Here is a 25,566-nt window from a genome sequence, read left to right as displayed (position 1 = left end):
GATATTGAATATATACAATTTATTTAATAAATTAATGTCATTCAAAATACAGTGCCAGAACATGATGCAGTTGAACATGCTAGTAATGTTTGTCATGAAGCACCTGTGCTCATGTTAGATTGGCGGCGCCCCACTACTGCTAGTGGTTCCTGGGATTAATGCCAGAGCAGCGCTAGTTATCTGCTCTTCTGCACAGCTAGTGCAGAGAATTCCTGAACAGTTCACCTTACTAATCCTAACCCCCACACGCACACAACAGGTTAAAAAAAACACACCCTGACAGCTAACAGATCTATACACAATCACTCTACAGTAATGCTTGTTATTAAATTAAGATGTAATGACCTGGTTAACCCACTCTAAATCTTGAAGATGGAGAACTACATCAGCAGCAGGTAGTTATATGCATGAGCCAATGTTAACATAATACAGAAAGTGGAGGCTTTTACTGATTAAAGCTCCACGCAGACCCGCACAATGAGGGGCTGGCAATTCTTACTGCAAGCCCAGCAACGTAAGTCCACACCTGGTAAATGACCAGCTGACTGGAAGACCTGTATTCTAGATAGACAAGTATAAGTTAGTGAAAAGAGAATACATGCACCTAATAGTATAGTTAGACTGATCCTGCAGTCATAGCTTTCCCTGTGTAATACCATAAAATTATGGAAGATCTTCCTCAACTAGAGTATAGGATTTAGACGTTTCTATACCAACATGGACATTAGTGTTAAGTGCAGTTGAATTAATTACACCGAAAACTGTATTCCAGGACTTCAGAACAGAAGCACGGGAATGAAATACACATACTAAAATAACCTCAGCACAATTTGTGATATACCACACTAGGAACAGGAAACTACTTTTATAAATGAACTTTCTGAACTGTACATACACAGGGCTAACAATGTTAGATAATCCAGATTCTTATACTCTCATGATTACACATAAAGTTTCTCAATTATTGAATAATCTATTTCATATTATGGAAGCATATCTTTCTGTAAGACTCACTGATATATATTATACTGATGCAAATATTAAGTAGGGCATAAAAATAAAATTTATCAAAGATAGATTTTTATGTAGTCGTATTTAGTTCTTTCATAGCCTCTTTTGTTTAGCAAAGAAAATTACAAAGCACATAACTCAGGCGTGCACTCCCTGAACTTCCCAACTATACAGGTGGTAGTGCGACCATTTCTCCATCCAGTTCAAACTCTTCTGTCCCATCCGTTGAAAAAAGGTAAGTTGGTGGTTTCCATGGAGACTCTTCAAGGCAGGATGGATAGAGTTTCCCCACAGTGCATCGAAAATCTCTCCCCAAGTCCCACAGTACACGTTCAGATATATGCTGCCGCAGAGACCACCGGTCAAGTTCCAGGTCATATTGGTAGGTGACGTATTTAGCTCGCTCATTTAAATGAGTTTCTCGCATAAACACACATAGAGAATTTGAGATAACAACAGCTCTAACACAGGGGTCAGAGTACCTCTTAGCAGGGATGTTGGCTGCCATTTTCCACTCATTTTTATTCACGTCATAAATTTCCACAGTTACTGAAGACCCATCTACAGTGCCAGAGGGGAGTCTTATGCCGGAATTGGTAGCAATATGCAACCCTCCAATATAGAAAATTTTATCACCAAAAGCTGCAGCTGAAGCAAAGGACCTACTAGTCTGTCTCATGGCCATTTCTACCCATGAGTCAGACCTTGGAAAATAACAGTACATGAGGTTCAGTGTCATCACGTAAATGCAGTCATGAACCACGACTGCTGCACTCCATTGCCAAGCACAAGGTAAAGGGCTTACCATCGTCCACTCATCTTTCTCAGTATCATATCTTTCTACGGTCCTCCGATTAAGTTCTCCACCTACGCTATCTCCTCCAATTGCATAGATATAGCCTTCACAGCAAACCAAAGATGGCTTTATGCGGACAAAAAGCATTGGGGTCTTTGGAAACCAGGTATTTTGCTGTGCATCAAACCAATAAAAGCAATTCACAGTTCTGAAGGCAGTCTGAAGTTTGCTTGTTTTACTGTGATTTGTTTTTGTGTTTTTCAGAGGAACTTGACCCCCTGCTATGTAGATATCATTATCAGGTGTTACAACAGTCCCAACTTTATGCAAATCAGCTGGCGGGCTACATAGCTTGTAAACTTTTTCTGCTTGGGGGCTGTAACAGACAGAAGAGTAAAGACTACAAGGATTTTCTGAAGATGCTTCAATGAAAATCATCATTTCCTCTTTAGTCATCCCAAGTCTTGGTTTGAAAAACTTGGGCATGGACTTATACAGACCTTGAACCACCACTGACTTATCATTGGGTGGCAGACCTTGAAACCAAGCTCTCTGTGTTACTTCTGAAAGTGCATCAATTCTGATTTGGCTAAGAACAGAAGACAAATACTGGGATCGTGATTCTGTGTTATACTCTAGCCACAGCATAGCAGCTTCTCGAACGGTTTCTTCCTTTTCTACATTTAAATTGTCACTACTGAGAATGTCTATCAGTAGGTCATGTGACAGCTGCATGAACGCGTCCTGATGATACACAGCAGTGAACTTGTGCTCCACCATTCTTTTAGCACTCTGTTTTAATTCCTCACAACTGAAGAGATCAGCAAAACTCAACAATCGTACACAATTCTCTGCATTTATTTTTTTAATTAAATATTCTCGACAACGTTGTAATACATCTTCTACCTAGAAGGAGAAGGAAAAAAAAACAGGCTGATAGGGCCAGGACAGACACATTTTACTTTTATGTAAGACATTAAGTATATTAATCAGATGCCCACAGGGTAATTTTTATTTTCAGATACACACATCTGGGCTAAGAGATAAGGTCTTCCGGTAGTAATAAAATCAGAAGACTATATAATTTTGCAGTAATTTTTCCTGCTCAGTGGCCTACTTAACTGTTCTATTTAGGAACCAGTAGTACAACAATAAACAGGTTCTTAAAAAACAAAACAGCCTTAAAGAATAGGCAAGGAAATTCATACATAAGTTATACTTTCCTAGACTTCATATATAATTGAGAGAACTATACGAAAAAATGTAAACAAATCATAGTATACAGAAAATTGTTGTTGAGTAACTGGATTCTGGTTTCCTCAACTTGGACGAGACAGTCACATAAAACCAGAAAATCATGCACAATGAGTAGGAGTAGTTATTTGCCATTCTTATCTAGAGAGGTAAGTTATCAAAGCAACACGAAATAGACTTATGTGCAGTTATAAATTACCTATATTTAAATGACCCATCTTAGACACTGTAAGCTTCCTAGATTTGTTTTTTCTTAAGAAGGTAGATCTCAGTTGAATCAGGTGTGCTACCTACTATATTTATGCAGCATCATAGTGATTAACTAGAAACTGTTTACACTGAGAAGTCAGGTTGCTTGGATTTAAAGCTTAAAAGGTTGCTTGGATTTAAAACTTAAATTAGCCAATTAAACTACTTATTAGGAAAGAAGCTTCAAATCTCTAAAGTTCAATTTTCTCTTATATAAAATGGGGGAAATAACGGTTATCTACCTCAAATGAACACTGCAAGGATCAGATGAGAATATATGTAAAGTATTAGTACAGCATCTGGTACTGAAACACATGATCACTTCATGTGGTTGATAGTGAAAGTCACATTGGTAGTCACAGAATGCCCCATCTCAGGCTTGCCAGGGAAACACAGTCTAAGAGGCAGAGTCCTGTTTTGCATTTGAGCAAGCAGATGTAGTATACAGTTTTCATTAAAATGGCATAAAAAAACTATAAGGAGCAGTGTCAATATTTACAGTAACAAAGTATGCTGGGATCAGATTTTCTTAAAATTCCTTAAGGCCTTAAGAATTCTGAGAAATGCCTGCTTTTAAAAGAAGGACCAATAAAAAATTAGCTGGGTGTGCTGGTGTATGCCTATGATCCCAGCACTTTGGGATTATAGGAAGGAGGATTTATTGAGCCCAGCAATTCGAGATTGCAGTGAGCTATGACCATGCCACTGCACTCCAGCCTGGGCAACAGAACAAGACATGTCTCTAAAAATAAAAAGTAATGACAACTCGCAAGCTATATAAAGACAGTGCTTACAGTAAACATTTCTCCCTTTCAAGTTTGGAATTACTAGCGCAACAGCAAGCTACCCCAGCCTCAATTTCCCCAGAGTTGTGGGTAGAGTAGGACACTAACAATAAGGTTAGTGGGAATAAGGAGTAAAGATTGATCATGTGTTGTAACTCACACCTGTAATCCTAGCACTTTGGGAGGCCCAGGTGAGAGAACCGCCTGAGCTCAGGAGTTTGAGACTAGCCTGAGCAACATAAGACGACCTTGTCTCTACAAAAAAATTAAAAAATTAGCCAAGTGTGGTGATGCACGTCTATAGACCCAGCTACTCAGGAGGCTGAGGCTGGGGACAACCTGAGCCCAGGAGATCGAGGCTGCAGTGAGCTGTGATCTCACCACTGTGCTGCAGCCTGGACAACAGAGCAAGACCCTGTCACACACACAAAAAAGAAGTAAAAGTTGAGTATCCCTAATTCAAAAATTCAAAATACAAAATGCTCCAAAATCTGAAATACCCTGAGTACTGACATGACACTCAAAAGAAATACTCACTGGAGTATTTCAGAGTCTAGATTTTTAGATTAGGGATGCTGAACTAGTAAATATAATGCTGCAAATATCCTAAAATCTGAAAAAATCTGAAATCTGAAACTGGCTGAACTGGATTTCTGGTATCAACTATTTTGGATAAAGGTTTTAATCAACCTATGGAAGACTAAAAAGGAAGGAAACTACATAAAGCGTGAACTGAGTTCTGGTTTCCAGGATTACACCCAGGTGTTGGCATTCAACCAGTGTCATGTATATTCATTCAGTGCATATTTATTAAGTACTTAACAAATATCATGAACAGTGCTCTCCAAATTTAACCTTTGGTCTAAAGGTTCTCCCTTTGAAGAAGCTTTGTGAAATACAACGGTATTCCAAAACAGGAGATGAAATGAAGAAAAAACTTATATTCCTCTTAAAATTTAAAAAGGGAACATGATGGGGAAATAAAGAGTAAAACAGTTTGTCATCCATAAATATATCAACCATCACTTGTTTTGTTTAAATACTTCTCCTTAATTGCTCAATATGGTCACATAGCCATTATAAATATTTATCATAATTTCCAAGTTTTCTGTGAAAAATAGTATCATGAAAAATTAGTACATCTAAGCTCTAAGCAAAAAAAAAAAAAGAAAAAAAAAATCGAAACACTTAAATTTAATAAACACTGTTAAAAATTACTTTAATTTGGCTGGGGGTCGTGGTGGCTCATGCCTGCAATCCCAGCACTTTGGGAGGCCAAGGCGGGTGGATCATTTGAGGACAGGAGTTCCAGACCAGCCTGGCCAACATGGCGAAACCCCGACTCTACTAAAAATACAAAAATTAGCCGGGAATGGTGTAATCCCAGCTACTCGGGAGGCTGAGGCAGGAGAATCACTTGAACCCAGGAGACAGAGGTTGTAGTGAACCAAAGATTGTGCCATTGCACTCCAGCCTGGACAAGAGTGAAACTCTGTCTCAAAAACAAATTACTTTAACATGAAATCAAAATTCTCAGGTATGTTAGGCAGTAAAACACACAAAACCAGTATAAAATTTTCACCTATCTCTTTTATTAACAGATTTACATTCCCATCACAAAACTACTTAGTTTACTGGGTAATCAAATCCTATCGCTTTTTGCTTACACATTAAAAAAAAAAACCTTTTACCTTCTAAAATATGTAATAAAGAAGTTACATACATAAAAGACATTACTAGCCCAGGCATGGTGGTTCAGGTCTGTAATCCCAGGGCTTTGAGAGGTCAAGGCAGGAGGACTGCTTGAGCCTGGGATTTTTGAGACCAGCCTGGGCAACACAGTGAGATCCTGTCTCTATAAAAAATAAAAATATTGGCCGGGTGCAGAGGCTCATGCCTGTAATCCCAGCACTTTGGGAGGCCAAGGCAGGCGGATTATGAGGTCAGGAGATTGAGACCATTCTGGCTAACACGGTGAAACTCCGTCTCTACTAAAAATATTAGTTAAAAAAATTAAAAATAAATAAATTAATTAATTAAAAATAAATAAATAAAAAATTAGCCAGGCATGGTGATGGGCGCCTGTGCTCCCAGCTACTCGAGAGGCTGAGGCAGGAGAATGGCATGAACCCAGAAGCGAAGCTTGCATTTGAGCCGAGATCACGCCACTAGACTCCAGCCTGGGCGACAGAGTGAGACTCCGTCTCAAATAAATAAATAAAAATAAATAAATAAATAAAGTAAATAAAAATACTAGCTGGGCATGGTGGTGCGCACATTTAGTCATCCCAGCTACTCAGGAGGCTGAAGCAGGAGGATCACCTGAGCCCATGAGTTCAAGGCTTCAGTGAACCATGACTGCCAGCGCACTCCAGCCTGGGTGACCAAACGAGACCCCGTCTCGAAAACATAAATAAATAAGGTTTAACAATGTTTCCTCACAAAATAAACCACATAATAAACCAATAAGCCACAACTCATGTATGTAACTGAGGAAAAAAATGCTTACCTGTAGGCTGAGCACAGTGGCTCACACCTGTAATCTCAGCACTTTGGAAGGCCGAGGTGGGTGGATCACCAGGTCAGGAGTTCAAGACCAGCCCGACCAACATGGTGAAATCCCGTACTAAATATACAAAAATTAGCGCCTGTAATCCCAGCCACTCAGGAGGCTGAGGCAGGAGAATAGCTTGAACCTGGGAGGTGGAGGTTACAGTGAGCTGAGATCGTGCCACTGCACTCCACCCTGGGCAACAGAGAGAGACTCCATCTAAAAAAGTATCTATATGCTTACCTGTAGGAAGCAAGCTGTTTCATAAAGCTGTTCTACAGTACTGTCATTCATTGCCAAGTTACCCGTGTATGCGTAAGTTATTATTATCTGTAAGGTGGCAGCATCCACATTCCTCAGGTGTACATGGGTTTGTTTGCTTTCACTTAGTCCACTCATAAACATGGCCCTACAGGGGAGATGGAGAAAATAAAGTTGTAAGGGTTTTGTGTAAAACAAATGTAGAGCTGAAAAGAACAATTAGACAACAAGAGGTGTTCATTTAGGATATTTACTTATAAGTGAACCTTTTTTTTTGTTTTTTGAGACAGAGTCTTGCTCTGTCCCCCAGGCTGGAGTGCAGTGGTGCGATCATGGCTCACCACAGCCTCGACCTTCTGGGCTCAAGCGATTCTCCTCAGTCTCCCAAGTAGCTGGGACTACAGGCATGCATCACCACTCCCAGCTATTTTTTTTTTTTATTTTTAGTAGAGACGAGGCCTCCCTATGTTGCCCAGGCTGGTCTCCAACTCCTGAGCTCAAGCAATCTTCCCACCTCAGCTTCCCAAAGTGCTCGGATTACAGGCATGAGCCACTGTGCCTAGCCAATGAAATTTTTAGGGAGACAGATACGAATAAAATCCAGTCCCAAAGATATACCAGACTATTCCATCATGCCATTTTGAGTGAAAATCTCAAAATTCTATTTACTCCTTATATTCATACCATGAAATAATATTCAGCAATAAAAGGAAACTAAGTATTAATATATACTTTAACATAAATGAACCTGAAAACACTATGCTCAGTGAAAGAAGCCACATAGAAAAACCATATAGTGTATGAGTCCATTTATATAAAACGTCCAAAAAAAGAAAATACAGAGAGACAGAAGGTAGATTACTAGTTCCTTAGAACTGTAAGAATGGGGTTTGTGACTATAAATAGACACAAAGTGATGAAAATGCTCTAAATTTAGATTGTGGAAATGGTTATATAACTCTGTAAATATACTAAAATTCATTTAATTATACACTTAAAATGGGTAGATTTTGTGGTATGCAAATTACATCTCAATAAAGCTGTTAAAAATTCATTTACTCAAACCATTATCTAAAAATATGCAGGACACTTTCCTAAAAATCTATTATATAGAGGAAATCATGATGGAAAGGCAACTGGCATGATAGAGAATACAAAGTAGAATGCCCATATATAGGTAAGAGATGAAAACAGGGGAGAAAAGCCTCTGCATGTAGCGGTCAACAGTGAGTGTCACAACTGTCACTAATTTGGCCCCTCAAGGACAGAGATGAAGAAGCCATTCAAAATGGATAAAACGGGGTAGAACATAAGAAGCAATTGTTCAAGGGGCATAGCTTGAACATAAGGGCTTATGCAGGAAACCAGAAAATGAATTGGAAAAATGGAGGGCAGTCAGATCAGAGGGCCTTTAAATGAGACAAGAGAGTCTGAGCTTTTCCTTGTAGATAGTGGGGAAAACCAAAGGGTTTCAAGTCTGAATTTAGCACGACAAAATGTAAGTGATAAATGTAGGATGAATACTCTAAGCTGACAGGCTATTCAGAGCTAAAGGCTAGAGACAGGAAAACTGGCCATGAGGCTATGACAATAATATACCTAAGAGCTAAGAAACTGAGTTACACTGGCAGAAATGAATACAAAAACCACTATAGCCGGTGCTTGGTGGCTCACACTTGTAATCCCAGCATTTTGGGAGGCCAAGGTGGGCGGATCATCTGAGGCCAGGAGTTTGAGACCAGCCTGGCCAACATGGTAAAACCCCATCTCCACTTAAAAATACAAAAATTAGCTGCATGTGGTGGCAGATGCCTGTAATCCCAGCTACTCAGGAGGCTGAGGCAGGAGAATCACTTGAACCCGGGAGGCAGAGGTTGCAGTGAGCCAAGATGGACCCACTGCACTCCAGCCTGGGCGACCAAAGTGAAACTCTGTCTCAAAAAGAAACAAACAAACAAAACCCACTATAAAGAGCCAACAGGATCTGGTGATTTTCTTTTTCCTTTTCTTTTTTTAAGACGGAGTCTCAGCCTGTCGCCCAGGCTGGAGTGCAGTGGTGGTATCTCGGTTTACTGCAACACCCAACTCCCACGTTCAAGCGATTCTCCCACCTCAGCATCCCAAGTAGCTGGGATTACAGGCGCCTGCCACCACGCCCGGCTAATTTTTTGTATTTTTAGTAGAGACGGGGTTTCACCATGTTAGTCAGAATGGTTTCAATCTCCTGACCTCGTGATCCACCCACCTCGGCCTCCCAAAGCGATGGGATTACAGGTGTGAGCCACCACGCCCAACCAGAAACAGCAAATACGTAATTTCATAATACTGAAACAGGCTGAAGTACCACAACAGAAGAAGTGCTGAGTAATTCTCAAGCAATTCTCTCATTTTGGGTCTATAATGAACTATACATGTTACCAAAAAATATTAAAACTATTATTCAGGGGTACCTACTAATTCTTGGTGGGACAGACAGAACTGGTAACTCAAACTACAAAGGAAGAATGTATTTGGTTCAGAAGGCAAAATCTCTAACATTAAAGATGTGTAGGAACATTACATGTAAAGATCTTGAAATCTACAATTCTGGGAGCGAAATCTAGTTGAAGAACACTTGGGAAATATCCTGTGGATATGAAACTGTCCCAGGCACAAGATTTTAATGATGGGTGGCTTTAATCCCAAACACATATTGAACTATTTTATTTATTTAATAAATATCTGATTTGTTTTAGGGATAATATACAGTTATCCCTTGGTATCTGTGGGGGACTGGTTGGTTAAGACATTTCCCAGACTTGGCCAGGTACAGTAGCTCACACCTGTAATCCCAGCACTTTGGGAGACCGAGGCGGGTGGATCACTTGGGGTCAGGAGTTTGAGACCAGCATGGCCAACACAGTGAAACCCCGTCTCTACTGAAAACACACCAAAAAATTAGCTAGGCATGGTGGTGTGTGCTCGTAATCCCAGCTACTTGGGAGGCTGAGGCACAAGAATCGCTTGAACCTGGGAGGCAGAGGTTGCAGTGAGTCGAGATAGCACCACTGCACTCCAGCCTGGGTGACAGACTCTGTCTTTAAAAAAAAAAAAAAAAAAAAAAAGATTGTAGGCACAGCAAAGGCAACAACTGGTATTGAGCCTTAGCTTTTGAAATCGTCATGGGATGTGTTAGGGAATGTGAAGTTTCTATATCTTCATATAAAGTAAGTCAGCCGTCAAAGTTCAAATGAAATCTGTCCTGTCTACAGCTGCCATTAAAAAACAGTAGAACAGGCGGTGCGGAGTAGCTCACGCCTGTAATCCCAGCACTTTGGGAGGCCAAGGCGGGCAGATCACGAGGTCAGGAGGTTTGAGACCAGCCTGACAAACATGGTGAAACCCCATCTCTACTAAAATTACAAAAATTAGTCGGATGTGGTGGTGCGCGCCTGTAATCCCAGCTACTTGGGAGGCTAAGGCAGGAGAATCACTTGAACCCAAGAGGCAGAGGTTGCAGTGAGCTGAGATCGAGCCACTGCACTGCACTCCAGCCTGGACGACAGAGCAAGATCGTCTCAAAAAAAAAAAAAAAGAACAGCAGGACCAAACTCACTAATGATTGCTGCTTATGGCTGTTAATATTTGTAGTAGAAATATACTGGTCCACATTTAATTCACCTTTATTCTTTCTGTCCCTTTCAAATATTAAGTCAAAATTACCTAAAAGCAAAGAACAAATTAAGCAATTTCTATGCTTTGGCTTCTATTCTGCTCAGGAAACGTACAACAAAGATGCAGAAGATCATAAAAATGTAAAGTTAAGCTTTATGTATCTGTATTAGCAAAGAGTAACTAAATTCACTTCTACATTCAGAGGCACAGAGAATACCAACAATGTTACTAGTTATTAAATATTTAAATCTGGCAAAGAGTCTAGTTAGTATAAAGAAATATGACAATTTAATGGTAATAGCAAAGAGTGAGAAAAAATACATTTCGTAAAGAAAAGTCTTAACGAGGCCGGGCACGGTGGCTCACGCCTGTAATCCCAGCACTTTGGGAGGCCGAGACGGGTGGATCACAAGGTCAGGAGATCGAGACCATCCTGTCGAACACAGTGAAACCCCGTCCCTACTAAAAAGTACAAAAAAAAAACTAGCCGGGCGAGGTGGCGGGCGCCTGTAGTCCCAGCTACTCAGGAGGCTGAGGCAGGAGAATGGCGTAAACCCGGGAGGCAGAGCTTGCAGTGAGCTGAGATCCGGCCACTGCACTCCAGCCTGGGCGACAGAGCAAGACTCCGTCTCAAAAAAAAAAAAAAAGAAAAGTCTTAACATATCTAACAGCACCAATTTTTACTCTCTAAAAATTACTATTTGAGCCTATGATAACTTGTCAGTTTAAAAACAGGGATCACTGTTTTCTAAAGGTAGCATTTTAAAACCTCAAAGTATAAATTATCCCATTTTTCTTTCTCTTTTAATGGAAAAAGAATATTCTAAACTTTTCTGCCTTCCCAATGTTAAAACTTTACCTTAGTTAATTGCAACACATTTCTTGTATTCAAACCTTTATAAAACTTCTTTCATGTGTCCCTTACACATGCAAGAATGAGATTTGCCAAGTACTACATCATCTGAACAGAAAACTTAAGCAAAACTTAAAAACAAAAATTGAGATGTGGCTTCTTAAAAAATTAAATAACATTTCAAAGAATTTCCATTTAAAACATTAAAAGTACTTACCTGAAATAAGAGCTACATGTTGCAAGAACCATCTTATGACAAGGGAATTCAGTGCCCTCAACAATTAACACTATGTCAGTAAACAACTGCTGTTCATAAAACAGTTTCAACTGTTCCAACAAGGACACAGCATATTCAGTATTGATCTGCTTCTCGTCTTGAGTGGACATGACTGTATTCCATTAATATCTCCAGGAACAGATTTAAAAAGTCCGTCTTACTAATGGAAGGTCAAGTGAATACTTGAGAAATAAAGGAGAAACCACTTGCTGTTATCTGCAGCATTCAGTACCAAGACTGACACATTCACTAATGAGTAATATCTTGTTACAGACTTAGAATCACTCCTAGGTCATCCTGTATTAATTAGGTTCTTCAGAGTTTTTCAACACAGTCTGCAGACATTGTGCTCAAATCTGCAATTGCGCAGCTCATGAGTGAAAGAGAAAAATACACGAGGTAGATTTTGTGGCAACATCCTATGTTCAGTGGATCCTGTGGAGTCACTAAAAAGAAAGAAAGTTAAGTTGTAGTATCTAGGCCAGTACAGTTTTAGAATATAATGTTTAAAATGGCAGCCTTAAATAGAAATCATGTTTATTTGAAGTTCAACTTTAGATGTTACCATAAAAGCGAAACATGACAAAAATGAAGATCCTTAGTCTATATTTAAAATTAAAAAACAGAAGAAAATTACCAGTTGTAATTTCAAGTTAACTTTTGCCTTCTATACAAAATATAACTGTCACAGAAAATAACGAATACATGAATAAGTACACATTTTTAAAGCTCTTTCAAAATAGATAAATTACCAAAGCCAGATCTCTTAGTTGGTAGCAACAAATGATCATAATATATAAGAAAAAATATTTTTTAAAAAACTCTGCTCTCTTACATAGAGATTTCTCATTCTCCGAATATATTTTAAATACGTTCACAAAGTCTTCATATTTAATTTAAACTATACGGTAAATAGATTCAAACTGTTTATTCTCAAATTTGCCATTCAATTCAGTAAGAGAAGTATATGCAATCAGTCTCTTTGAAGAGTGGTTCTTTCCTAGGAATCTTTACGAATAAGAGCATATAATTTTACTTTAAAAAAAAAACATAAAATGTAATGGATATATGTTTCTACCCAGAATACTCCATATTACACAAATATGAATGTTCTCCAAATTAATATGTAAGTTTAATTCAAATCCAATCTAAATCCAGATATTCAAGGGATTTATCTGGAAGAATGCACAAAAGTTGCTAAGATATTTAAAGGCGGCCAAGTTTTTCATGATTCTTATGAAAATATTAAATCTATTATAAAACGCCCATAAACCCAAGTACACATAAGAAACTAGATATGACTGGCCGGGCACGGTGGCTCACGCCTGTAATCCCAGCACTTTGGTAGACTGAGGTAGGAGGATCACAAGGTCAGGAGTTCGAGACCATCCTGACCAACATGGTGAAATTCCATCTCTATTAAAAATACAAAAATTAGCTGGCTGTGGTAGTGCATGCCTGTAATCCCAGCTACTCGGGAGGTTGAGGCAGGCGAATTGCTTGAATCCGGGAGGTGGAGATTGCAGTGTGCCAAGATCGCACCACTGCACTCCAACTGGGGCGACACAGTAAGACTCCGTCTCAAAAAAAAAAAAAAAAGAAATAAATAAATTAGATATGATAAAGATAAATATGGTATTTCAAATTAAGCTTTAGTCATACTGCATACCATTCATCAAAAAAAAAAAAAAATTCCAGCTGAATAAAAATTTATTTGGAACTCAGTATTCACAACACATGGCAAAGGAATTACAAATCAGGAAAAGAGGAAAATCCCAAATAGAATGCTACTAATATGCTAACTATAAAAACTACCACCTCTTTTTTCACCAACTCTTAAGATAACCCTTGGTTACCATAATGAGAAATGACTCCATCATTAGAATCACTAATATTTTTTCTCACAAAATACCATCCATTATGTCAAAGAGAATATCATATATACTTCCTGACAAACTATACTATTACAGTAACTGCTAACTTGATATACAGTCAAGTTTCCAACCAAGTTAACTGTGAAAGTAACTAAAACAGGTGCAAAGGCAGAGTGAGACTCTGGGTCATTTAAGGTAATAACTTTGCTCTTCCAGAACTGCATGTTACACTATAAATCTGAGTTCTACTATTATAATCTCTAAGGCAAATAATACTTAAAATCACTGGCTATTTCCACACATTAATAATGCAACAAGGCATAGTGTTGTTGAGGGTGTGGAAAAACAAGCATTCTTACACAGAGGAGTAAGCTGATACATACCCACAATTCCTTATTCAAAACTCTTGACACAAGACACGTTCCAGAATTTAGACTTTTCCAGATTTTATACAGGTATTGTGACACATGTACCCTATATTATAAAACCCTCTCAAGAAGTCTCAGGTAGCAATGGATAATCAAACATATTATCTTTGCTGAGGGAACTATGAATGGTGTGAAAAATAAAGACTATATATAGCCTCATGTTACTTCAGGTCAGGTTTTACCAGCAAAGTTTTTTTTGTTTTGTTTTAACAACTTGATTTTTCAGAGTTTTTTGAATTTTAGAATTGCAAGTATCATAGAAAATATAGTATCTGACACTGGAAATGCTTAATACCAATCTAATATATTAATCCTACTTCTAGAAATATATTTTACAAAAATATATGCATTAATAAAGTAAAAGTCCTAATCCCAGTAGCTGGACTCAAAATTGTCCCCATGCATGTTTAAACAAGGTAACAGCAACTGGTGGCCAGGGCCAAGACAGATTTAAATCATGTCACTAGACCCCAGAATTTCCTGCAGGCTACCTATACAGGCTCACTCTGGTCATTTCATTAACTATATAATAAGATGATTTTCTGCAGTGATTTTGGGGACGCCTCATTTATGACTGGGTTTTGCTAGATTTGATTTTTTATCGTATCCATGAAACTGTACTAAAACAAATGAAGTCTGCTTCTAAAAAATTACAAAGTCATTATACTCATTAACACAGCCTTATTAGATTCCCCTATTTCCCACTCTTCTTTTGTAATCCAGGATACGTTTTCTTCCTGGAGAGGTAGTCTACATAAAAGTTACCTTAAGATAGGCAGAAAAAGAAAGTCATTCAGATATGACACTAAGTAAATAAGTGCAATTAAAAATAAATTTAAGGCCTGGAGTGGTGGCTCATGCCTGGAATCCCAGCACTTTGAGAGGTTGAGGTTGGTGGATCACTTGACGTTAGGAGTTCGAGAACAGCCTGGTCAACATGGTGAAACCCCATCTCTACTAAAAACACAAAAAAATTAGCTGGACCTGGTGGCACGTGGTGTAATTCCAGCTACCCAGGAAGCTGAGGACAGGGAATCACTTGAACCTGGCAGACAGAGGTTGCAGTAAGCTGAGATTGCGCCACTGCACTCCAGCTTGAGTGACAGAGCGAGACTCTGTCTCAAAAACAAAACAAAACAAAAAATAATAAATAAAATTAAGTAGCTCACCCCTCTGGGAGTATAGACTTCAAAAGGTATTAACTAAAAATGTGAAAGCTTGGCCAGGTGTTGTGACTCACGCCTGTAATCCCAGCACTTTGGGAGGCCGAGGAGGGCAGATCACTTGAGGCCTGAGGTCTGGAGTTCAAGACCAGCCTGACCAACATAGCAAAATCCTGTCTCTACTAAAACTACAAAAATTAGCCAGTGGCACATGCCCGTAATACTAGCTACTCTGGAGGCTGAGGCTTCTTCAAGCTGAGAATCACCTGAACCCGGGAGGAGGAGGTTGCAGTGAGCTGAGATCACACCACTGCATTCCAGCCTGGGCAACACAGCAAGACTCTGTCTCACAAAAATAAAAATAAAAATGTGAAAATGTGCAAAGTTTAGGATGATCAACCAACAATCTTCAAATGCCCACAACACAAACATTTTCTGTAAAAGACTCCTTCCCTCCTAAAAACAAACCTTGAAACCAATACCCTAAATCCTCTGAAGCATTTCAGCATGTACCATATTACCAACTGATGGGACATATTTTACATTTTCTCTTTTCAATAATTACATTTTATGTATCATTCTATATCTAAAATCAGCATCAAAACGTCACAAACCCTGTTATCTGTGGAAGCTAGCTTCCCCAGATTAATTCTCAGGCATCAAGCAAACTGCTGACTTAATTTTCTTTGCTGAATGAATGGCTACTTAAATTTAATTCCACAAAAGTTTACTGAATACTAAGTGCCAATCATCGTACTTTACATACTCGGATTGAGAGAAGCCAAACACTAAAGCTCCAAAACACCAAGGGCTTTTACTCTTACTACAGATCACAGCCAAAACTACAGCTGTCATTCAAAAACATGGTGTTTTAAAAACCAGCTATTCTAGACAAACTCAAAATCCAAGAAGCAAGCAAATGAGTGAGGCAAGCTGGGTGTAAGAAACATTTTTCTTGAAATGTAGCTATCTTGATATCTTACTTCCAAACTTTTAATAGAGACATGAGTGCAAGAAATTTTACTCTTCACCATAAGAAAAATTGTAGTACAGGTAAAGTGAGCAAAGGTATCTGGTGCTCAGCCCTACTACAGTGGATCACACAGGAGAAAGGAAAAACTTATTGAAGACCTATTTAAACCTTCTGGATTTTATTAATATACACAATGATTACCTGATTTTTACAAAATAAACTTTTGGCCAGGTGTGGTGGCTCATGCCTGTACTCCCAGCATTTTGGGAGGCCAAGGCGAGAGGGTACCTTGAGGCCAGGAGTTCAAGGCTGCAGTGAGCTATGATCATGCCACTGCACTCCAGCCTGGGCGATAGCTAGATTCTGCCTCTAAAATTTAAAAAAAAAAAAAAAAAAAAAAGGTTGGGCACAGTGGCTCCTGCCTGTAATCTCAGCACTTTGGGAAGCTGAGGTGGGCAGATCACCTGAGGTCAGGAGTTTGAGACCATCCTAGCCAACATGGTGAAACACCATCTCTACTAAAAATACAAAAATTAGCCTGGTGTGATGGTGCGTGCCTGTAATCCCTGCTACTTAGGAGGCTGAGGCAGGAGAATCGCTTGAACCCGGGAAGGGAAGGTTGCAGTGAGCCGAGATCACACCACTGTACTCCAGCCTGGGCAACAAAAGACTCTGTCTCAAAAACATAAAAAAAAAAATAGTAATAGTAATAAAACTTCAAAAGGCACACTACTCTCTCTTCTCATAACAAAGACAAAATATTTTAGGCTTTGGGAGCCATAAGGTCTCTATCCCAAAGATTTAACTCTTGCTGCAGCCTGAAAGCAGCCAAAGACAATATGGAAACAATGTTATTTCAATAAAACTTTATTTACAAGAACAGGTTACAGGCCACATTTACCAACCTCTGCTTTATTTTTAAAAATTTCTATATATATATATATACACACATATATATACACACACACACACACACACACTTTTTTTTTTTAAGAGACAGGATCGCACTATGTTGCCCAGGCTGGTTTTGAACTCCTACGTTCAAGCGATCCACCTGCCTCAGCCTCCCAAAGTGCCAGGATTACAGGCGTGAACCACAGCACCTGGCCTTACACTGCTTCTTGATGAAATATTTAGTTGATGAAATATTTAATCAGTGACTAAAATACATACCTCAAGTTGTTTCTGCAAGAAGCATGTTTCTCTTCAGATCACAAAAACAAGGAAAAGCACAAACTTTAAATTCTTGAATAATGAATTAAATATAATTAATATAATCTGCATAGATTCCACTTTTCTTCTCAACCAAAGTATTCTAACATCTTTTACCTAGTCACACAACTGCTTTCCCCAATTCCTGCTAATTCCATGGAACTTCTGAAACATGTTCTTATCTAATGTGAGTACTCTTTAATTAAGGTTAAAAAAAAAAAAAACCCAACATCTCTCCCCAAGATAATGTCAAATAAAAATCCATAATGAGAAACGGCTATTCAAAAACACTTAGATTACTCTGGGAAATCCCTGTTACATGTCACAATTCCTGGTTATCAGGTGCTTCCAGATTAATAAGAAAGTCCTATATTCTAACACTAATCATTAGAATATATTCCATAGTAAAAAATGCTAACCAGCATAGGAATTAAATCAGTCATGCATAAAATTCAGAATCTATTTAATAAAGTTCAATATACTTTGACATAAAAAGTGTACATATTCTTATTCCTTAAGTCCCGGGCTCAATTCAGTGTTTTTGACTGATTTGCTTGATCACACAGAATGGCAAAGATAAGGTTAAAATGTTATACACAGGATGAAATCCTCTCCTCCACTGTCTACACGTATTTTTTTTTTTTTTTTTTTTTGAGACGGAGTCTTGCTCCGTCATCCAGGCTGGAGTGCAATGGCGTGATCTAGGTTCCTCCACCTCCACCTCCACCTCACAGGTTCAAGCAATTCTCCTGCCTCAGCCTCCTAAATAGCTGGGATTACAGGCATGCACCACCATGACCGGCTAATTTTTCATATTTTTAGTAGAGATGCGGTTTCATCACATTGGCCAAGCTGGTCTCAAACTCTTCACCTCAGGCGGTCTGCCTGCCTCAGCCTCCCAAAGTACTGGGATTATAGGCAGGAGCCACCATGTCCGGCCTCTACCTACTGACTTCTACGAATTATTAGGGGACAAAGTCCTATTTATTTTTAAATCCGAGGACTTCCTACAGAAGTCAAAAATTTATAAACTGATTGAAAACAAATGCTTCTAATACATTTTCTCTAGGACGTCCAAGTCTCCAAGGTTCTACTGAGTGAATTCCACCACATAAAAGTCATGAAACATTGTTACTAAATGATTGTCAGGATTAGATCAGTCAGTAATCGATAGTAACATATAAAATTCTACTTAAAAATCTGAAACTCTTCCCACAGTAAATTATTTCTAGAGATGACTTAAAGTATTGGGAGGATATTGAAAATACTACGGCATTTTATATCAGAGACCTGAGTGTCCTTCGATTTTCATACCCCAAAGGGATCTAAGAACTAATATTCCACTGAAACCAAGAGACAACTGTGTTTCTATTCAACAAATTTAAGTTGGTTGTCTGAATTCCTCACTTAACTTTCCTATAAAATAACAGTATTAAAAAGAGGTTTAACTCTTCACTGTAAGCAGCAAAATATGACCGAAAGTGTATCAGCAAAGAAAATTTACACAAAGCAAATACTACTTTAATACTCATAAAGCGATAACAGTGACAGTGAATTTGTTTTACAGATTCTGATTATTAATATTAAAGGATAAGGAACCAAGATAAAGGTATGAAATGTTGAAATTTTAAAAAATCCCAAATACTTTAAAGTATCAGAGGTTGATGGCAGTGTTTTGGTTTTTTGAGGGGGGGGGGGATAGATGTCTAATTTCACTTTGAAACCAAGTATTCATTCCTAGAGGTGTCTACTTTGTAGCATCCTCCCACTGAGTAGCCTGGAAACACAAATAGAAGCAAAGCAAACTTTTCCAATGTTAACCAGGCAGAATATAGAGATCGAGGAACGAATAAAGGATTAAAGAACTATTGAACGTGATAAAGAGACCAATCAGCAATTAACTGAGCTGTGGATGAAAAAGGAAGAAAGGATAAGAAGATGGGAAAGACGCTGCTAGCAAGGCCTGCTACAGTAAGTACAGTAGTAGGTACAAAGTTTCCACTGGACAGGAGTTTTAGTGATCTATTACACAGCATGGTGATCATCGCAGTTAACAATAATATATCGCATATTTCAAAACTGCTAAACATTCTAAATGTTCTCACCACAAAAAAGTAGATGAGGTGATAGATGTTAACAGCCTGATTTAATCATTCCTCAATGTGTACATAGATTGAAACATCACATTGTAGCCCACAAATACATACAATTATTATTTGGCAACTAAAAAATAAAATAAATTATATAGTAGGAATGAAGGATAGGTCTCCCTCCAGGAACGGCAGCGCGGCTATAAATAATTCACCTGTAGGAAGCACATTCAAACTGTACATTACTTAGGGATTGCTGCATCTCCCAATGCTACAAATGTTAACAGAGAAGATTAAAAATTTTTGTTGGAAAAGATCCAAGGCATTCTCCATGGAGGTCAACTGTTGAAAAAAAAAAAAATTGAGTGGAAACCCAAACTACTTGGGTTAAAGCTCCAGTTCTGCAACTTAATAGTTCTGCGGCCCTTTGTAAGTTATTTATTCTCTATGCCTCAGTTTGCTCATCTATAAAATGGGGTTAAAAGTAGAACTCTCAATGAATTGTTTTAGGGTTACATTTCATACTTGGTTCAGTACCTGACACATAGCACTACTACATAAACATTCGAAATTATTTGTATTAATCCACCCACTGGTGAAGCTTTTGTAGCACTCTCCCAACTCCTGGATTCCCCACCTACACCAGGTCTAAAGATTCCAATTTCAGCCGGGCGCGGTGGCTCAAGCCTGTAATCCCAGCACTTTGGGAGGCCGAGACGGGTGGATCACGAGGTCAGGAGATCGAGACCATCCTGGCTAACACCGTGAAACCCCCTCTCTACTAAAAAATACAAAAAACTAGCCAGGCGAGGTGGTGGGCGCCTGTAGTCCCAGCTACTCGGGAGGCTGAGGCAGGAGAATGGCGTAAACCCGGGAGGCGGAGCTTGCAGTGAGCTGAGATCCGGCCACTGCACTCCAGCCTGGGTGACAGAGCGAGACTCTGTCTCAAAAAAAAAAAGATTCCAATTTCAAAGTCTCAGCACTCTCTTTTTATTCTGTCTAAATGGTATTTTACATAAGAGAAATCCAATGTTCTTAGAGAATATTGGGGCTTTTTTGCAAACATTTGACATTTGAAATCTGAATTCAGTGTTCTAAAATAGTAAGATTTTTCTTTTTTCCTTTTCTCACACATTATATTTTGATGGTACAAATAATGAAACAAACTAGCACTTAAAAAAGACTAATCTTGAGAAGGCTGATGTCAGTGTAAAAAACTAAATCAGAGTCCAGGAAGGCACCAGTCATAAAACAAGCCTTTCTTTATTTCAATGAGATAGTTTTCTCCTTAGGAAGGACAAGAGATCGGCGCTAGAAACAGTATGCTTTCAAGTTATCAAAACAACCATGACAGTTGAGAAATGTCTGGAAAAGACCATTTGGTCTTTAGATTGTCAACTGCTATACAAACAGAATTTTCTTGGAGTTGTGACAGGCATCAATTAAAAAACAAACCAAAAAAACCCCAAAAACCTGGCCTTTTGAAGAATCTATCAAGTTTTAAAAATTTCAGCATACTCGCAGTGAGCCGAGATCGCGCCACTGCACTCCAGCCTGGTGGACAGAGCGAGACTCCGTCTCAAAAAAAAAAAAAAAAAAAAAATTTTTTTCAGCATAGCCTCACTTACTCTAGTCACATTCAGAGCTTAGGTCTCTTCCTCTGTGTTCTCTTTCCAATCACACTGAGAGATGACATGGCTCCATCAGGTTAATTATGCTCAGCACTCTAAGTAAATTCAGGTCACAAGTATATATTATGATTAATAAGTTATTTCACTTTTAAAAAATTAAACAAGAACATAAAGGCAATGCCACCTGTGATACAATAATTATGAGTATAGTATGTCCTTTTATTTTGGATATCACTTTTCCTTTTTCCTCTCAGCTCTGCACAGTGACTTAAGAAAGCTGGGGAAAGGTGGCCAGCGTGATGGCTCACGCCTGTAATCTCAGCACTTTGGGAGGCCCGGGCGGGCGGATCACGAAGTCAGGAGATCAAGACCATCCTGGCTAACTCGGTGAAACCCCGTCTCTACTAAAAATACAAAAATTAGCCGGGTGTGGACTACTCAGGAGGCTAAGGCAGGAGAATGGGGTGAACCCGGGAGGCGGAGCTTGCAGTGAGCCAAGATCGCACCACCGCACTCCAGCCAGGGCAGCCTGAGCGACAGAGGACACTCCGTCTCTTTGAAAAAAAAAAAAAAAATTACTTTAGATGGGCCAGAAGCGGTGACTCACGCCTGTAATCCCAGCACTTTGGGAGGCAGAGGTGGGCGGATCACAAGGTCAGGAGTTCAAGACCAGCCTGACCAACATAGTGAAATCTCGTCTGTACTAAACATACAAAAATTAGCCGGGCCTGGTGGCACACACCTGCAATCCCAGCTACTCAGGAAGCTGTGGCAGGAGAATCGCTTGAACCCCGGAGGCGGAGGTTGCAGTGAGTCGAGATCATGACACTGCACTCCAGCCTGGTCAACAGAGCGAGATTCCATCTCAAAAAAAAAAAAATTACTTGAGATCAACCTGTCATTTCTAATACTGAGTTATTTAAGTATCACTTGGTCTATTCAAACTCTACAAAACTGAAAACATTAAGCTAACAACTTCAAAATTTTCACTCATATTTTACGACACCAGAACCAATCCTTTTTCCTGGCCTTAGGAAAGTGGGCAAAGAGAAGAGCGCAAGGGAAGGGGGACTCTTTTTTAAATGTGTGTAACATCTTTGGAAAAACCAATGTATCATTTGGCTTTTAAGACTGCATTCAAGTTTCTAGGAATTTACCTTGCACATTTAATGTTCAATGTTTAGGAATGAAAAGCTCGACATTTCTACCAACCAGAAGAAAATCTATGGAGGAGCATGGACATATGTACTGATACCTCTATTCCCTCCCATCTCCTTACATGCGCTGTGAATAACATAAGTTAACAGATTTTATAATGCTTCTTATGGGAGCAAAAAAGGGAGTAGAGTTATAGCACTCATGAAGTCTTCCTACAAAACTGTGCAAAGAAAACAGCACTATGTGGAAACGTGTGGACTACAGAGCATGCTCAACAGAAAGGCCACGGCACTCCAGAGTTACTGACAGAAGACAACCTCTTGAGGATTCCAGGCCCCAACCTAAAAGGGCTTCAATAAGCACTAAGCCAACAGAAGATCAAAGGGAAGAAGTAAGCTTAGTTATCAGCCAGATGGAAAGAATAGCAAAATTCCACATCATCGAGATTGGAAAACAACCGACTGGCTTTTCAATTTACTTTAGGTCAGAAAAAACAGTCGGGAAAAAAAGTCCTTATCAAAGGTTAACCAAACTAAGTCATTCACAATTACAAGGGATCTAAGATCCATACTACTCAAATTCGGCAAAAATGTACAACTCAGAGGGAAGGGGGGGAATCCCTGTTAATTAGTTGCCTCGATAAAAAGAAAATATCCTTTTGGTCAGTGCACAGCGTTGATAGGTTTTCGTTTCTGAATGCCTGAATGCTCAGTGAGCCCGACGTACAGATTCATGTATAAACAACACGTGACCAGTCCGGTCCCCTACGTCTTCAGGAGGCTAATTGACACAGAAAATAGTTCACACAAACATCCCTTCTTAAAGTTCGTTTGTATTTTGAATTATTTTTCTGTTTTCACTGGTAGGCGTCACCGTGGTAGCCCGTGGAATGGACACTCCTCTACCTTTTGAGGCAGGTGAAGAAAGAGTTCTTAGATAGCTAAGCCCAGGGGGAAAAAAAACGTTAACTCAAAATAACTACTCCACATCAAACTAAGACATTTTTCTATTCCCCGGTATCTCAATTCGTAGGGAGAGGGAGGTGGTCGAATTCAAGGAAGTCAAAGATTTCACAAAGTAAACACGTACACAATTTTCCGTTTCAAAGGGCAGTTTCTGCTTTCTTTTTTAAGTCGATATAGCCCGCAATAGGAGCTCTGTTCGTCTAGACCTCTCTTGGTACTCAGATGTACCGGGGGCAAACACAGAAAGGGGTGTCCCCCTTCGGCCCACCATGTCGCGAACACGTCGCGAGTCTTTAAGAGAAACAGCTCTACTTCGGTAAGGGCGGGCGCGAGCCGAGGCCAGGGCGCCGCCCGGGAGCCCCGCGGCCGCCGAGGCGCCCGGTGCCGGGGCCGGAAACGCCCAGCGAGCTGCGCATCGGGCCGCCCCTTCCCCGCGGACCGGCCCCGAGCCCCGCCGCCCTGGGGCCGCCGCGGGATGCGGAGGGCGGCGCCGATCGGCCGCGCCCCTCCCCCGCCCGCGACGGAAGCGACTCGGGTTTGAAAGATGCCGCGGCCGCCGCCCCCCACCAGCCGAGCCACAAAGGGCCGAGCCCCCTCCCGCCACAGCCCTCCTCCCCGGCCCCTCCACAGGTCGCCGCGGACTCCCCGCCCGCCCGATGCTGGCGTCGCCTGCTCACCCGCGTCCCTCGGTCTTGAGGGGTGAGATCCGGTCCAGCCGGCGGCCGCGTCCACACTGGGCCCCTCCGGCGCGGCGGCGGGGGCGTGGCCCTCCTGCCGCGGCCTCGACCGGGGTCTCGCCTCCGCCTCCGGCCGAGAAAGACTGGCGCCGCCGCCTCTTCCTTCCGGTTTCCCCTCGCACCCTCCCTCGCTCGGTCAGTCCAACGCGGAAAGCAGCGTCCTCTGCGGGCGCCGCCGCACGCTCCTCAGGACCCGACCACCGCCAGACTCCTCCCCCGGGAGCCGCGGCGCCCGCCCGCGCCGCCTCGTCAGCCCGGGGCCGCGAGACGCCGGGCCCGCCGCTCCCGCCCCGCCCCCGCCGCGCGCTCTCGCCCCCGCCCGCGGCCCGGGAACGCGCGGGCAGCGGACCGTTGGCCCGCCTGCGGCGCCCGCCTTCGCCACGCTGCCCTCCCGCCTCGCGCGCGCGCCTGTCGGCACTAGCGGCAGTTTTGCAGTTTCCCGGGTCCTCGCGAGTGTCCCCCGCCCCTCCCTTACTCTAGCTGCCCCCGCCCTTTTCCTCTGCCGGATACCACCGGAAAGCCAAAACAATTGGGGCCGCGCAGGCGCGAAAAAGGAAACGGAAAGAGCAGGAAGGGTGGGGGCGGCGCGAGGTGACGGGAAACGTAATTGAAGGGGGTTCCCGGGAAAGGTCACGGGAGAACCCTAGAGGGGCGCGTGCGCGGCAGAAGGGCGCTCCGAGGAGCCGCGGCAGCCGAGGCCTCGGGCTTAGACTGGCGGATGGAGAGGTCCGACAAGTTCATTGATAGGAAATATAGACAGCAAAACACCAATTGTTTTGCCGAAGGAGATGTTTTACCCCTTGGAATTTCCCCTGAAATACAGATTTTTGCAGGCTGGCTCGGAGAGTGGGAATGGGTAGGACTAAACAATACCAGCCCGGGGGCAGGAGAAAGTTGAGGCATTGGGCGGGTCGCTTTGTTCCCGCAGCACGTCTTCTCCAGATCATGCCCTCCTCTCTCCGGCGCTGCTTCGGCTTTTTCCGAGGCTAAGGAAGAACTCAGAGCAGCACCCGAAAGGGCCCGCAGTTGGGGGAGGTTAGGGGAAAAAGGAGAGGCGTCTGGGTGCGGACGGCAACCCCGGCGTGTGAAGCCTTCCGTTTTGTGCTGCAATGCGGTGGCTGCACCGCAACCCCCCGAGTTCCAAAAGAGCGCCTTCAGCGTTGCTTCACAAAGCGAAGCGTTTGTAGCAGCAGCTAATGGCTGTGGCCCGTGCTGGTTTAGTTAACTTGGCACAGCTTGCTGGCAGGCAGGCTGTAAATTTGCTCTCTCATTTGCTAGAAGCTATTCGTGGATCAAAAAATTGTCAGAAATGCCCACACAGACTCCACCTACCTTCCTAACTTACAGTCTTGGCACAAGCCCAATCTAGAGAATATAGATGACTAATTATAATCTGAAAGGCCATACAGTACATTACTGAAGGGAGCCTCTTCCTGTAAACTAGGCTAGATCAACTGAATGCACACCAAGATGCGTGTTATCAGGAACTACTGATAAAGGATTGTTTTACAGTAGAATCTGGAAACTACATTCAACAAACCTTTGAGTTTCCAGCATGCTACCACTGTACTTAGTGTAATTAAATAGTTAAGTGGTATGATATCAAAGAAGCCATACAAAAGATTAAAGTCTTTTAAAACACAC

The 25,566-nt window shown here is 41.2% G+C and overlaps 1 protein-coding gene across 3 annotated transcripts; it reads right to left on the bottom strand.

Moving 5' to 3' along the window:
* KBTBD2 (kelch repeat and BTB domain containing 2) lies at window positions 1-24,453 on the bottom strand. Of its 3 annotated transcripts, none has more exons than XM_025379103.1 (4): window positions 24,398-24,453; window positions 11,898-12,137; window positions 6,890-7,055; window positions 1-2,713 (listed from the first exon to the last, which is right to left on the bottom strand). In XM_025379103.1, the coding sequence occupies exons 3-4, from the start codon at window positions 7,049-7,051 to the stop codon at window positions 1,178-1,180; spliced, it is 1,698 nt and encodes a 565-aa protein (XP_025234888.1). In that variant the 5' UTR covers window positions 7,052-7,055; window positions 11,898-12,137; window positions 24,398-24,453; the 3' UTR covers window positions 1-1,177. The 3 variants fall into 3 exon arrangements, with proteins under 3 accessions (XP_025234888.1, XP_025234887.1, XP_025234886.1); XM_025379102.1 differs by lacking the exon at window positions 24,398-24,453 and adding an exon at window positions 23,863-24,179 and having other exon boundaries at window positions 11,628-12,137; XM_025379101.1 differs by lacking the exon at window positions 24,398-24,453 and adding an exon at window positions 23,863-24,179 and having other exon boundaries at window positions 5-2,713; window positions 11,632-12,137.
* Between the last annotated feature and the right edge of the window lie 1,113 nt (window positions 24,454-25,566).

This window comes from Theropithecus gelada, chromosome 3 (assembly GCF_003255815.1).
Source record: "Theropithecus gelada isolate Dixy chromosome 3, Tgel_1.0, whole genome shotgun sequence".
Taxonomy (NCBI): domain Eukaryota; kingdom Metazoa; phylum Chordata; class Mammalia; order Primates; family Cercopithecidae; genus Theropithecus; species Theropithecus gelada.
Note: the sequence above shows the minus strand (reverse complement) of the source record. Positions and strands in the feature narration are given on the sequence as shown.